This window comes from Anolis sagrei, chromosome 13, assembly GCF_037176765.1.
Source record: "Anolis sagrei isolate rAnoSag1 chromosome 13, rAnoSag1.mat, whole genome shotgun sequence".
Lineage (NCBI taxonomy): Eukaryota > Metazoa > Chordata > Lepidosauria > Squamata > Dactyloidae > Anolis > Anolis sagrei.
In genome coordinates, this window is record NC_090033.1 from 17,353,484 (window position 1) to 17,369,654 (window position 16,171).

Consider the following 16,171-nt stretch of genomic DNA (forward strand, 5'->3'; position numbering starts at 1 on the left):
TGATAGAAATAAAAAAGATTATTATTAATTATTTCAGGCTGCATAGGTCAACAGCCAGCTAGACTAATAATGTTCGGGAGCTCACTCCGACCGGGGCTGGCTTCGAACTGTTGACTTCTCGTTCAGTCACAGTGACTACTAACTAACTGCGTCTAGTCTACTAACTACCTAGTCTACTAACTAGTTGTTATCTATTTAGAGAGAGAAAGTATACATAATAAAGACTAGGCCCAAACCCTTCCTCTCAGCGGCACTTACAAGGTTTGGCCGGCGGCCATCTTGAACGCGAGGCCGCTCTAGCAATCCGTCTCTGTGTCGGAAGCCCCTTCCTTCCGCCTCGGGGCCGGAAGCAGGAAGTGTTCCAACGCGCATGCGCGGTTAGTCAGTCAGGCCGGCGGGCGGGCAGGAGGACATGTCTCGGAAGCAGCAGCAGCAGCAGGCGGCGGCGGCGGCCAAGCGGAGGGCCCTGGCGCAGGCCCGAGAGAGGAAGAACCGGCCCCCGGGAGGAGAAGGAGAAGGAGGCCTGGCCGCCCAGCTGCGCGCCCTCGGGCTCCGCCTCCGGGAAGTGCCGGGAGACGGGTGAGAGAGACGGCCACGCCCCCTGCCCCGGCCACGCCCACAACACCTGAAGCCACGCCCACATCTAAATTATATTCAGTGTAGACCACGCCCCTTTCCGCTTAACCACGACCATTGCCGTTGAGCATGCCACGCCCCCACTGCTTTAAACACGCCCACAGCCAGAGCTGTTAATATATATCTACCGAGGAAGCCACGCCCACCTCAGCCCTAGCCACGCCCACGGCTTGCTATCGGCCGAGTAAGCCACGCCCCGTCCGCTGTAGCCACGCCCGCTGCCATTGCCTTGTATCCAACGTAGGGCCACGCCCCGTTTGCTTTCGCCACGCCTCTCCGTCCTAGCCACGCCCACCTCTGCGGCTCTATAGATCAGTAAGCCTGCCCCTCCGCCTTAGACACGCCCACGGTGAGAGCTAAGTCGCTACTAAGTCGGGGCTATGGCCGTGGGCGTGTCCAAGTGGGGCGGGGCGTGGCTAAAGCGAAGAGGGTGGGCTTACTAAGACTATATGGGCGTGGCTAAGGCCGATGAGGCGTGGCTTCCTCAGTACATGCACTGCTATGGGGTGGGCGTGTCTAAGGAAGGTGGGCCGGTCTTACTGCAATGGGCGTGGCTTCCTCAGTAATACAAATATCTGGGAGGGGGCGTGGCCAAGGAAAAGAGGGCGGGCTTGCTGAGTCAATAGTGCCGCGTCGGTGGGCGTGGCCAAGGCAGAGCTAAGGAACCCACGCCCCCTCCGCCTTAGACACGCCCACCCCATAAGCAGTCTATGTACTGAGGAAGCCACGCCCCCTCCATAGACACGCCCACGGCCTGAGCTGTTCTATTGAGGAAGCCACGCCCCCTCAGCCTTAGCCACGCCCGCAGCTGCTGCTCTATCGTCTCAGTAAGCACTCTGAGAGCGAGGAAGCCACGCCCCGCCTTATACCCGCCTACTGCGGTACGCCCCGCCCACGGCCTCCTTAGCCACGCCCACTGCTTTATATATGCCGCGTAAGCCACGCCCCCGGACAGAGCTGTGTCTCTACAATGGAAAACACGCCCCTCCTTTGCCGTAGCCACGCCCCGTTCCACTTAGCCAGGCCCATGGCCGTATTTGTCTACTTATTGAGAAAGCCACGCCCCGTCCGCTCTGGCCACGCCCACTGCCATTGCCGTTCATCCAGTGTGGGGCCACGCCCCCGTTTGCCTTCGCCCCGCCTCTCCGTCTTAAGCCTCGCTCTATTGCGGAAGCCACGCCCAACCTCTGCCTTGGCCACGCCCACCGACGCGGCACTATTGACTCAGCAAGCCCGCCCTCTTTTCCTTGGCCACGCCCCCTCCCATATATTTGTATTACTGAGGAAGCCACGCCCATTGCAGTAAGACCGGCCCACCTTCCTTAGACACGCCCACCCCATAGCAGTGCATGTTCTGAGGAAGCCACGCCCTCACCGCCCTTAGCCACGCCCATAGCTGCTGTATACTCTTAGTAAGCCCACCCTCTTCGCCTTAGCCACGCCCCGTCCGTCTTGGACACACCCACTGCCGTAGCCGTGCCTCTACTGAGGAAGCCACGCCCCCTCCGTTCCAGCCCTGCCGGTTCTGACCACGCCCACCCTGCCCACGGCCATTGCTGTGTTTTTACTGAAGAAGCCACGCCCCCCGGCTTGGCCACGCCTCCTTTTGAGGCTCTATTTATAATATGCTCATTAAACCCGCCCTCTCCGCCGTAGCCACGCCCACGTCCACTGAGGAAGCCGCGCCCCCTCCGGTTTGGCCACGCCCACCGCTGCGGCTGTTTATAATACTGAGAAAGCCCGGCCCACTCGGCTGTAGCCACGCCCACTCCGTTCAAGCTGAGCAATCGGGAGGGCGCTAAGCCACGCCTCTTCCTCCAAGCCACGCCCCCCGGGAAATGAGGGTCCTTTCTTAAAGGGGACTCGACATCTCAATTTTGTAGTTTTGTTGTGTTTTGGGATTCTGTGGCAGGGAAGGCTGAAGGCCTTGCGAGGCAGGAAGGAGGCCTCGGCCTTGATCTGATGAAGGTGGCATCAAAGTGGGTTAAGTGTGCGGTGCGGACGCACGCTAATCCCACCCCCACCCCCCTTGTCTTTGCTCTCGGCCAGGAACTGCCTCTTCCGTGCGCTGGGGGACCAGCTGGAGGGCCACTCCCAGAACCACCTGCGGCACCGCCAGGAGACCGTGGCCTACATGCAGCAGCAGCGGGGAGACTTCGAGCCCTTCGTGGAGGACGACCTCCCCTTCGAGAAGCACCGTGCGCCCCTTATTTACATATTATTAGTATTATTAATTTATGTATATTATTATTATTCATTTATTTAGATATTATTAATAATAATTTATTTATATTATTATTCATCATTTATTTATATTATTATTGTTATTCATTTATTTAAATATTATTATTATTCATTTGTTTATATATTATTATTTATTTATATATTATTATTCATTTGGTTATATTATATATATATTATTATTCATTTATTTACATATTGTTCATCATTTATGTATATATTATTATTACTATATTTTTATATATTATTATTCATTTGCTTATATATTATATTATATTATATTATATTATATTATTATTCATTTATTTATATTATTATTATTATTCATTTATTTATATTTTATTATTATTCATTTATGTATATATTATTTATTATTTATTTATTTATTTACTTTGCTTATATACCGCTGTATCTCAAGCCCGAAGGCGACTCACAGCGGTTCACAAACAGTAAAAACAGTAGAAACAGCAGTGGTTCCATACAACATATAACAATTGACTTAACACATTATCCATAAATTACCAATAAGCAATTACAATGCACAATTGTAATTATATTATTATTATTATTCATTTATTTATTTATATTATTATTATTTATTTGTTTATATTATTATTCATTTATTTATTTATATATTATTATTCATAATTTATTTATATATTGTTATTCATTATTTATTTATGTATTATTATTCATCATTTATTTATATATTATTATTCATAATTTATTTATATATTGTTGTTATTTATATAATATCTGTTATCTATATAAATTAAAATATAATTTTCGTTTGTGGGATTAACATAACTCAAAAACCACTGGACAAATTGATACGAAATGTGGACACAATGCACCTATTACGTCAACGAGTGTCCATCATCCCGAAACACACACACAAAACCCCAGCGGAACAGACTTAAAAACCCAAAAAAGACACCATATATACACAGATATATACACATGTACATATGCACACAATCATACACACACACATATATATATGCACAAACACACACAAATATATACACACTTGCATATACATATATATACATATACACATGCACACACAAATATACATATATACACACATACATATATACACACATACATATATACACACATACATATACACACGTACACATATATACGCACACATATACATAAACACACATACATATACATACATGCATATATACATATACACATGCACACACAAATATACACATATACATATACATACACGCATATATACATACACACATGCACACTCAAATATACATATATACACACACACATATACATACATGCATATATATGCACATGCAAATATACAGAAATACATATACATGCATACATACATATATAGACATGCACACACGTATACATACACACACATATATATGCAAACACACATATATACACAGATATATACACATGTACACATATTTACACACACAAAATACATATACACAGACTGGGCCACAGCAACGCATGGCAGGAGATGGCTAGCTATTTATAAAATAATATATATTATTATTTATACGTTATTATTGTTATGTACATAATAGTAATAATTTGTATATTATTGTTTATACTTAATAATAATTTATAAAAATAATATATAATTATTCTTATATAAATAATTATGATATTATAATAGTAATAATGTGCGTATTATATACTTTATTACTATTTGTATAAGAATAATTATATTTTTATAAATAATTATTATTTATAATATTCATGATATTATAAAAGTAATAATGTGCATATTATACTTCATTATGTACATAATAGTAATAATGCGCATATTATTGTTTATACTTTATCACTATTTATATGAGAATAATTTATTATTTTATAAATAATTATTATTTCTCAAATTATTAATGATATTATTATTATTATTAATAATAATAATAATAATAATATATTTTATAATTAGAGTCGTTCTGGAGGACTGTAAATCCCTAGAGAGGACTTTGTGCCAAAAATCCCTCAAGTCCTCCAACACGTGGGAGGAAGGTTCCTAGAGGGGCTTTCCCTACCGTACGATGACAGGAAGTCAACCACGGAGCCACCCCTAGGAAGCCCATGGGCTTCCTAGAGAGGGCTCTCCTAATGGTGTCTTCTCCCTTCCTTCCTTCCTTCCTCTGCAGTGGCCAACCTGTCCCAGCCGGGCACTTTTGCCGGGAATGACGCCATCGTGGCCTTCGCCAAGAACAACCAGGTGAACGTGGTCATCCACCAGCTCAACGCCCCCCTCTGGCAGGTAGGAGGACTACAACTCCCAGAATCCTAATACTATATTACATAAATATCATTCACTCAGCCCAACATTGTATTGTGGGGTCCCCGCTGGCACAGTGGTTAAACCGCTGAGCTGCTGACCAAAAGGTCGGCGGTTCGAATCCGGGGAGCGGGATGAGCTCCCGCTGTGAGCCCCAGCTTCTGCCAACCTAGCAGTTTGAAAACATGCAAATGTGAGTGGATCAATAGGTACCGCTCTGGCGGGAAGGTAACGGTGCTCCATGCATGTTGTCTATGGATAACGCCAGCACCAACACACACAAGTGGACTTAATGTCAGGGGAAAACCTTTACCTTTTATTGTTATTATTATTATTATACTGACACAATTTATTATTACTATTAAATTATTATTATTATTAAATTATTATTATTATTATTATTACTACTACTACTAGCCATCCCCTGCCACTCATTGCTGTTCATATTCCATATTCCCATTATTATTATTATTATTATTATTATTACTAGCCGTCCCCTGCCACGTGTTGCTGTTCATATTCCATATCTCCAATATTTATTATTATTATTATTATTATTATTATTATTACTAGCTGTCCCATGCCACGCATTGCTGTTCATATTCCATATTTACAATATTTATTTATTTATTTATTTATTTATTATTACTAGTCATCCCCTGCCATTCATTGCTGTTCATATTCGATATTTACATTATTATTATTATTATTATTATTATTATTATTATTACTAGCCATCCCCTACCACGCTTTGCTGTTCATATTCCATATTTACAATATTTATTATTATTATTACTACTACTACTACTAGCTGTCCCCTGCCACGTGTTGCTGTGGCCCAGTCTGTGTATATGTGTTTTGTGTGTGTGTATATGAATGTATTGTAATATATTATATGAATATTATTCAGATCCGGGGAACGGACAAAGGCAACGCCCGGGAGCTGCACATCGCATACCGATATGGGGAGCATTACGACAGCGTCCGGAAGATCGACGACAATGAGGAGGCCCCCGCCAGGCTGCAAACCGAGGTCAGGAATCAGTAATTATAATAATAATAATAATAATAATAAATAAAATTATTATTAATAATAAAATTTATTATTATTATTATTATTATATACACAACAAGATGAGTCTACAGCAAACACGGTCACTGCTGGCTGTTGTATTATTATTATTATTATTATTATTGAATTATTATCATTATTATTATTATTATTATTACTATTATAGTATACTATTATAACCATTATTATTATTATTATTATTATTATTATTATTATTATTACCATTATAGTGTATTATTATAACCCTTATTATTATTATTATCATTATAGTATATTGTTTTAACCATCATCATTATCATCATTATTATTATTACCATTATAGTATATTATTATAACCATTATTATTGTTATTACCATTATAGTATATTATTGTAACCATCATCATCATCATCATCATTATTATTATTACCGAAGGCTTTCATGGCCGGAATCACTGGGTTGTTGTAGGTTTTTTCGGCCTATATGGCCATGTTCTAGAGGCATTTTCTCCTGACGTTTCACCTGCATCTATGGCAAGCATCCTCAGAGGTAGTGAGGTCTGTTGGAAGTAGACAAAAGGGGTTTATATATTTGTGGAATGACCAGGGTGGGACAAAGGACTCTTGTCTGCTGGATCTAGGTGGGAATGTTTCAACGAACCACCTTGATTAGCATATAATGGCCCGACTGTGCCTAGAGCAATCTTTTGTTGAGAGGTAATTAGATGTCCCTGCCTGCTTCCTCTCTGTTGTTGTGCTGTTGTAATGTTAGAGTTTTTTTTTAATATTGGTAGCCAGATTTTGTTCACTTTCATGGTTTCCTCCTTTCTGTTGAAATTGTCCACATACTTGTGTATTTCCATGGCTTCTCCATGCAGAAGCGAGAGGATCCCTCTTGTCCTTTGCTGAACGGAGCATTGGTTGGATTTTCTTTATTACTATTACAGTATATTATTATAACCATTATTAATATTCTCATTACCATTATAGTATATTATTATAACCAGTATTATTAGTGTCAAGGACTGTGAGATGTATTGGCGAATGATGTGTGTAGATCCCAGTATTATTATTATTATTTACAGTATTTGTATACCGCCTTTCTCATCCCTGGGGGGACTCAGTAAGATGGCCTTTTGCAGCTGGCAGATGGTAATCTTGTAAGCACCAATTGTTTTTAAGTGCAGGCCAAGGTCTTGAGGCGCTGCACCCAGTGTGCCGATCACCTTGACTTATTATTATTATTATTATTATTATTATTATTATTATTTCCTTGCCTGTCTGGCTTTGTTTTAATACAGGTCTATAGTTCATCTATATCTTGATTAAAAGCTCTTCCTTGGTTCCAGATATTCTGCAGGAAGGAGTCCGGCAAAAAGCAGGAAGTCCCATGGAAGGAAGTGGAAGCGGTGGAACCAAACGAGGTGGAAGACGCCGTGCAGAAAGTCCGGAACGCCACCGGCTGCCTGGTGAGCCTGGCCTTTTGTTTGGCCCACTTTGGGGGTGTCTGCACTGTGGGATGGGTGCATCTTATATATGTTATATATTATAAATTTTATATATCTATTATATTTTAAGGATATGCATTTATTTATTTTAAGGATTTTATTTATTTATTTATTTATTTTAAGGATATATATTTATTATTTTATTATTTTATATATTATAAATATTCCATATTTATTGTATTTTAAGGATACATATTTATTTATTTTAAGGATTTATTTATTTTATATATTTATTTTAAGGATATATATTTATTATTTTATCATTATCTATTTATTATTTTATTATTTTATGATTTTATATATTATAAATGTTCTATATTTATTATATTTTAAGGATATGCATTTATTTATTTTAAGGATTTATTTGTTTTATATATTTATTTTAAGGATACATATTTATTATTTTATTATTATCTATTTATTATTTTATTATTTTATATATTATAAATATTCTATATTTATTATATTTTAAGGATACACATTTATTTATTTTAAGAATTTATTTATTTTATATATTTATTTTAAGGATATATATTTATTATTTTATCATTATCTATTTATTATTTTATTATTTTATATATTATAAATATTCTGTATTTATTATATTTTAAGGATATACATTTATTTATTTTAAGGATATATATTTATTATTTTATTATTATCTATTTATTATTTTATATATTATAAATATTCTATATTTATTATATTTTAAGGATATACATTTATTTATTTTAAGGATTTATTTATTTTATATATTTATTATTATACATTTATTATTTTATTATTTTATATATTATAAATATTCCATATTTGTATTTTAAGGATACACATTTATTTATTTTAAGGATTTATTTATTTTATATATTTATTTTAAGGATATATATTTATTATTTTATCATTATCTATTTATTATTATTTTATGATTTTATATATTATAAATGTTCTATATTTATTATATTTTAAGGATATGCATTTATTTATTTTAAGGATTTATTTGTTTTATATATTTATTATTATACATTTATTATTTTATTTATTTTATATATTTTAAGGGCATATATTTATTTATTTTATATATAAATTTTATATATTTATTTTATTTTAAGGATATTTATTTATTTATTTATTTAAAGGATGTATTTATTTATTTATCCGTGCAATGTACCGTTTTCTTGGCAGGACTCCGATTTAATCCTCCAAATCCTCGAAACGGAAGACTACAACATCGAGTCGGCCATCTTTGCCGTTTCCCAAGTGAACGAGGTGCAGAGGCTCCGTAAGTTTCAACATCAACGTCAATAATAATCTATATCTCTATCTATCTATCTATCTATCTATCTATCTATCTATCTATCTAATAAAAGTGAATGTTTGTATGTGGAGGAAGGGAGGTGTATGTGGCAACATTCTGATTGGCTGCCACTGTGGTACAATTTGCATATGGTCTCTGATTGGCCGGCCTCAACATTCCAACATTCTGAGGTGGCAGAGAGAGGAGAGGTAAGGGTCCGAGACTGTCAGGAATGGTGGGAATTGAAGTCCAAAACACCTTGTGGCCCCCAACAATGACAGAACAAGACCAAACCTGGCACACAGACCCCCCCCTCCCCCCGCAAGACCCACTCAACACCCTGGTGCAGTTTGAGCAAGGATGGACTATGGATAATGGGACTTGCAGTACTTGAACTCACTTCCTTAGAGCACTGTGGCCCACACCAATGAGGGATCAGGACCAAACTTGGCACACAGAGGCCCAATGGCCCACTTTAAACCTGGTGCGGTTCAGGGCAGGATGGGCCACGAATGATGGGATTTGCAGTACCTTCACCTGATTCACTTCCCACAGAACATTGTAGCTCCTACAAATCACAGACCAGGCCCAAACTTGGCACACAGAGTACTCATGTCCCACTCTACGTCCTGAAGCAGTTCTAAGGGGGATGGACCAGGGATGATGGGATTCGCAGTACCTTCACTCACTTACTGAAACCACTGCAGCCCTCATCCAATGACTGATAAAGACCAAACTTGGAATACAGACCATCATGACCCACTCTACATCCTGGTGCAGTTTGAAGGAAGATGGACCATGGATGATGGGACTTGCAGTACCTCCACTCACTTCCCGAGACTGCTGTGACCCACATCCAATGACTGATCAAGACCAAACTTGGCACACAGAGCCCCCATGACCCACTCTACATCCTGGTGCAGTTTGGAGGAGGATGGACCATGGATGATGGGACTCAAAGTACCTTTACTCATTTCCCAAGACTGCTGCGACCCTCATCCAATTACGAATACTTGGCAGACAGAGCTTTTCTCAAATAACCTAGGCACCGCTGGGTCCCCAAGTTAGTAGTAGTAGTAGTAGTAGTAATAATAATAATAATAATAATAATTACACTTTATTGATTAGCTATGGCTATGACCATATCACCATACTGAACCAAACAACAAAGCTTGTACAACTTAATAAAACTCTATGTAGTAAGTTAAATAAGACACTTATAATAATACAGTAAATAAGTGTGATAAAATTGAATATATACATCATATTTCCCTAAGTTTCAACATCAATAATAATAATAATATATAATAATTATTATTATTATATATTATATAATATATAATATTATATATATATATATATATATTATATTATATCATATACAGTTATGATATATATAATAATAATAATATATAACATTATTATATATAATATATATATATTATATACAGTTATGATATAATAATATATATAATAATAATATTATATATGTTATATATTATTATATCATATACAGCTATTATAATATATAATAATATATATCATGTGATTATTATGTATTATATAATATGTTTTTATATATATATATATATATATATTATATCATAACAGTATATGATAAGGATGTAATATGATAATACAACCGACTCTTTCTCTCTCTCTTATTTCCCTTAGAACACGAGGAGGTGGCCCAGACGAACCGGCCGAAGCCAGGACTTTGGGAGGAGAACGGCAGCGGAACCCGGATCTTCGGAACCCTGGAGGCAGAGAACAACCGGAACCCGGCAGAAGGGGACCCGGGAAGGAAGCAGCAGAACACAAAGGTACCCGGAAGCGCAAGGGGGTTGCAGATATGCAATCCCCTTGCGCTTCCTCCAATGAATGCGGATTCTTAATATATATCCTTAAAATAAATAAAATAAAATAAATAAATCCTTAAAATAAATAAATATAGATATATACTTAAAACAAAATAAATATATAAAATTTATAATATATAAAATATATAAACCCTTAAATATATAAAATAAATAAAATAATAAATATATAATAATAAATATATAAAATAAATAAATACATATCCTTTCATATATATATATATATATATATATATATATATATAAAACAAATATATAAAATAAATCAATATATATCCTTTCTCATATATATATATATATATATAATAAAATAATAAATATATAATAATAAATATATAAAATAAATCAATATATATCCTTTCTCATATATATCTCTATATATATAAATTTGTTAGGGGCATCCAACGAGGAAACAAAACTCAAAAACCCCCCAACGAAACTTAACCAAAATTCCCATGCCCATAACACAACCCACAAGGTACAAACATATCTACTCAAAATGAAGTACTTAAATAGAGTTCTAAAAATATATACACACAGGTGTGTATATATGTGTGTGTATGTATTTTATATGTATATGTACGATATACATCACCTATACATTTGCAATGTATTATAATAATATTATAATATAATAATACTAATATATTAAATATTATTACTATGGATCATATATAATAATATATAATGATATATTTAAATATATATGTGTGTGTGAGTGTTGTGTGTGTGTTATTTATTGTGTGTGTGTGTATATGACCTATACACACACACAGATACAGATTTACTTAAATAGAGTTCCAAAAATATATAGACTCATATGAACTATTTAAATGTCTATATATATGTGTGTGTGTATGTTTTTATATGTATATGATTGATATATATCACCTATACATTTACAATATATTATAATAATATTATAATATAATGATACTAATATATTAAATATAATTGCTATGGATAACATATAATAATATATAATGATATATTTAAATATATGTGTGTGTGTTTTATATGTATATGAATGATATATATCACCTATACATATAATATATTAGTGTATAATAATACTAATATATTAAATATAATTACTATGGATAACATACAATAATATATAATTATATATTTAAATATGTGTGTGAGTTTTCTTATCTGTATATGATTGATATATATCACCTATGCATTTACAATATATTATAATAATACTAATATATTAAATATAATTACTATGGATAACATGTGTTTGTGTGTATTGTGTATTGTGTATGTGTTATTTATTGTGTGTGTGTGTGTGTATGACCTGGATTGTGAGCTGCTTTGATTCTCAGAAGGTAGAGATAAACCAGGATAGAAATACAAATTATTATTATTATTATTAATTATTATTATTAATTATTATTAATTATTATTATTATTATTTCCCCTTCCCGCAGCTGTCCTGCAGACAACGGAAGGAGCAGCAGCGGCTGGAGAAGAAGCGTCGGCAGGAGGACCGCCACCGGCAGAAAGCCAAGGACAACAACAAGGACAACAACAACCGGAAGAAGAAGGAGGAGAGCGAGGTCGAAGGCGACCCCGAGGTCACGCTGGTCAGGACTGTGGCCGCCCTCAACATTTGACCCCCCCCCCCATCTCCGCCCAAGAATCAATGACGGCGGGATCAAACTGTGTTAATTTGGCAGTGTAGACGCAAGAGGTTTCGGGTTGAGTGTCGGATTGATGGCCAGGGTGGTTGCCATATGTGTGTGTGTGTGTGTGTGTGTGTATCAGCAGCATCACTATTATCATCTTTATTTATATCCGGATCACAACAGGACCAAGTCACAATGCATCCATCATCAGAAACTAATAGTCAATAAGCAATAATCACAAACCAATAAATAAATAAATAAATATCATAATAAATCAATACACAGGTTACAAATTGTACTGGGCTTTAAAAACCAATAGGTTATAGATATATGAACTCTATTTTACTTTGTGTGTGTGTGTGTTTATTTAAATAAGTCTATATGTGTGTATATGTGAAATATATACATACACACATATAGATATAGATATTTAAATAGTACATATATACACACACAAAATCTAAATGTGTTTGTTTATGTCAAATATATATATATACACACACACATATAGATAGATATTTAAATAGTACATATATACACACACATACAATAAATATATATAAATAAATATATACACATGTATATATGTGTGTGTGTGTTTGCATATATGTGTGTGTATGGACTCTTTACTGTATGTATGTGTCTATGTATGTATGACGAGTCCATACACACACATATATGTGTGTGTATGGACTCTCTTTATGTATGTGTGTATGTATGTATGTATGTATTTATTGTGTGTGTGTGTATGACCTATACACACACATAAATACAGATTTATTTAAATAGAGTTCCAAAAATATATATTGTGTGTATATACACACACACACATACACATAGATAGGTGTGTGTGTGTATATGCAAACACACACACACATATATATATGGCACAGTAAATAGAGCCCATACACACACACACACACATGTATATATGTGTGTGTGTGTGTATGGACTCTGTTTACTGTATGTGTGTGTATAAATATATATATACATACATACCTGTATGTGTGTATTTATTGTGCGTGTGTGTGTGTGTGTGTGTGTATGACCTATACACACACATAGATACAAATTTATTTAAATAGAGTTCCAAATATATATTTGCACTATACATTATATATATAATACATATACATTTGAACTATATATATATATTCATAGATATTATAAAGATATATTTATATATATATAATTCTTATATATATAATGATATATATATGTAAATATTTTATTATATATATTTGTACTCTATATGCCTACATTATTTATTTAATACATATGCATTTGAACTATATATATATATATATATATATGAAAATATTATATAGGTATATAAAATATAATTTTATAATATATATATTTGTACATTCTATATAAATAGAGTTGAAATATATGTGTGTATATGTGTGTGTGTGTGTATAGATACACACACATCACACACACACACACACACACACACATATATATATATTCAAATATATATATAATGAAAATCGAGTTCAACCCAAAGACTACTTCTCTGCCAAAGGTTATTGACTACACAGTGGAATTAATGCATACATACACACACACACACATACATATATATATGCCTCAATGCTACAGCATCCTGGGAGTTCAAAGCGTTGTCAAACGGCATTAATTCCTCAGCGTCTGCCCTCCCCGTGTTCTTCCTATCTCCGAGGGATTGATTGATTGATTGATTGATTGATTGACTGACTGTTGGTTGCAAACACCCAACAGAAATTGGATTCCTGAGAATTTGGTTTTTTAAAAATAGGTTGCTTTCCTTTTTTTCCTTCGGACGATCCGGGACTCCAAAGGATGGGTCTTGTTGACGCGTGGATGCCGTGATCAATAAAGTCAGCTTGCGTTCAACTTGTGGTCTCCGCAAACCTTTCAATCATATCTATTATAGGACATTATATCATATATTGTGTCATTTTCAAACCCTTAGATCCATTATAATATAATATAATATAATATAATATAATATAATATAATATATACACACTTGTGGTTTCCTAGATCATGTAGATAGATGCTAATATTGAATTATTTTATATTCAAGCTTGTGGTCTCCTATAGCCTTTAGATCTGATCTAGATAGATTATATTATATTATATTTATTATATTATATTATATTAATATACTATTATTTTCAAGCTTGTGGTCTCCTATAGCCTTTAGATCCGATATTATATTATATTATATTATATTATGTTAATATACTATTATTTTCAAGCTTGTGGTCTCCTATAGCCTTTAGATCCGATATTATATTATATTATATTATATTATATTAATATACTATTATTTTCAAGCTTGTGGTCTCCTGTAGCCTTTAGATCCGATATATTATATTATATTATATTATTATATTATATTAATATACTATTATTTTCAAGCTTGTGGTCTCCTGTAGCCTTTAGATCCGATATTATATTATATTATTATTATTTTCAAGCTTGTGGTCTCCTGTAGCCTTTAGATCCGATAGTATATTATATTATATTATATTATATTAATATACTATTATTTTCAAGCTTGCGGTCTCCTATAGCCTTTAGATCTGATGTAGATACGTTATATTATATTATATTATATTATCTTTATTATATTAATATAGTATTATTTTCAAGCTTGTGGTCTAAAACCTGTTGAACCTATTTATTATATTACTATATTGTATTATTTTCAAACCTTGCACCCTATATATATTGGAGCTTTCCCATTAAGATCTTAAATCTCCTTTATGAGTCAAACAGACAAGACATACATGCTTTCACTATATATATAAAATAATAAAATTTAGATAGATAGATAGATAGATAGATAGATAGTGGATAGATTGATCAATTCCCTGAGTTGGAAGGGACTCCAAAGTCCACCCAATCCAACCCCGTAGATAGATAGATAGATAGAGAGATAGAGAGATAGATAGATAGAGGAAGATGGAAGATAGATTGATAGGTGGATGGATGGATGGATGGGCAGGTAGGTAGGTAGGTAGGTAGGAGATTGATAGACTGGTTGATCGATAGATGGACAGATGGATGGATAGGTAGATAGATACATAGTAGATGGGAGATAGATAGACTGATAGGTATATGGATAGACAGACAGACAGACAGGAAGATGGGAATTGGATGGATGGATGGACAGATAGGAAGATGGGAGATAGGCAGATTGGTTAATGGATGGAGTGATGGATGGATGGACAGATAGGAAGATAGGAGATTGATAGACGGATGGATGGATGGGTAGGTAGATAGATAGATAGATAGATAGATAGATAGATAGATAGATAGGAGATAGACCAATAGGTGGATGGATGGATGGATAGACAGACACACAGATAGGAAGATGGGAGTTAGACTGATAGATGGATGGACAGATAGATAGGAAGATGGGAGATAGACAGATTGGTAAATGGATGGATGGATGGACGAATGGATAGGTAGATAGATAGATAGGAATATCTATCCCTCACTTTTCTTTCTTCTTCCCTCTTTCCTCCCTCCCTCTTTTGTTTCTCTTCCCTTTTTCTTTCTCTTCCATCCCTCCATCCCTTCTTTCTTCCTTCCCTTTCTATTCTCATCTTCCTTTTTCCATCATTCCCTCCCCTCATACTTTTTCCCCT

At 35.1% G+C, this 16,171-nt stretch overlaps 1 protein-coding gene across 1 annotated transcript; it reads left to right on the forward strand.

Annotated features, from left to right (window-relative positions):
• The first annotated feature begins 358 nt into the window (after nt 1-358).
• OTUD3 (OTU deubiquitinase 3) lies at nt 359-13,666 on the forward strand. The gene is made up of 8 exons (XM_060758695.2): nt 359-579; nt 2,686-2,834; nt 5,037-5,149; nt 6,078-6,200; nt 7,567-7,686; nt 8,905-9,001; nt 10,691-10,839; nt 12,330-13,666. Exons 1-8 carry the CDS (start codon nt 413-415, stop codon nt 12,513-12,515), a joined length of 1,104 nt encoding a protein of 367 aa, XP_060614678.2. The 5' UTR covers nt 359-412; the 3' UTR covers nt 12,516-13,666.
• Nucleotides 13,667-16,171: the final 2,505 nt, after the last annotated feature.

Bases quoted from the DNA above. Each gene is read 5' to 3' on its own strand.
- OTUD3 (XM_060758695.2), top strand. From the start codon at position 413: ATGTCTCGGAAGCAGCAGCAGCAGCAGGCGGCGGCGGCGGCCAAGCGG. The intron at 9,002-10,690 runs GTAAGTTTCAAC...TATTTCCCTTAG, and splicing joins GAACGAGGTGCAGAGGCTCC to AACACGAGGAGGTGGCCCAG. The intron at 10,840-12,329 runs GTACCCGGAAGC...CCCTTCCCGCAG, and splicing joins GGAAGCAGCAGAACACAAAG to CTGTCCTGCAGACAACGGAA.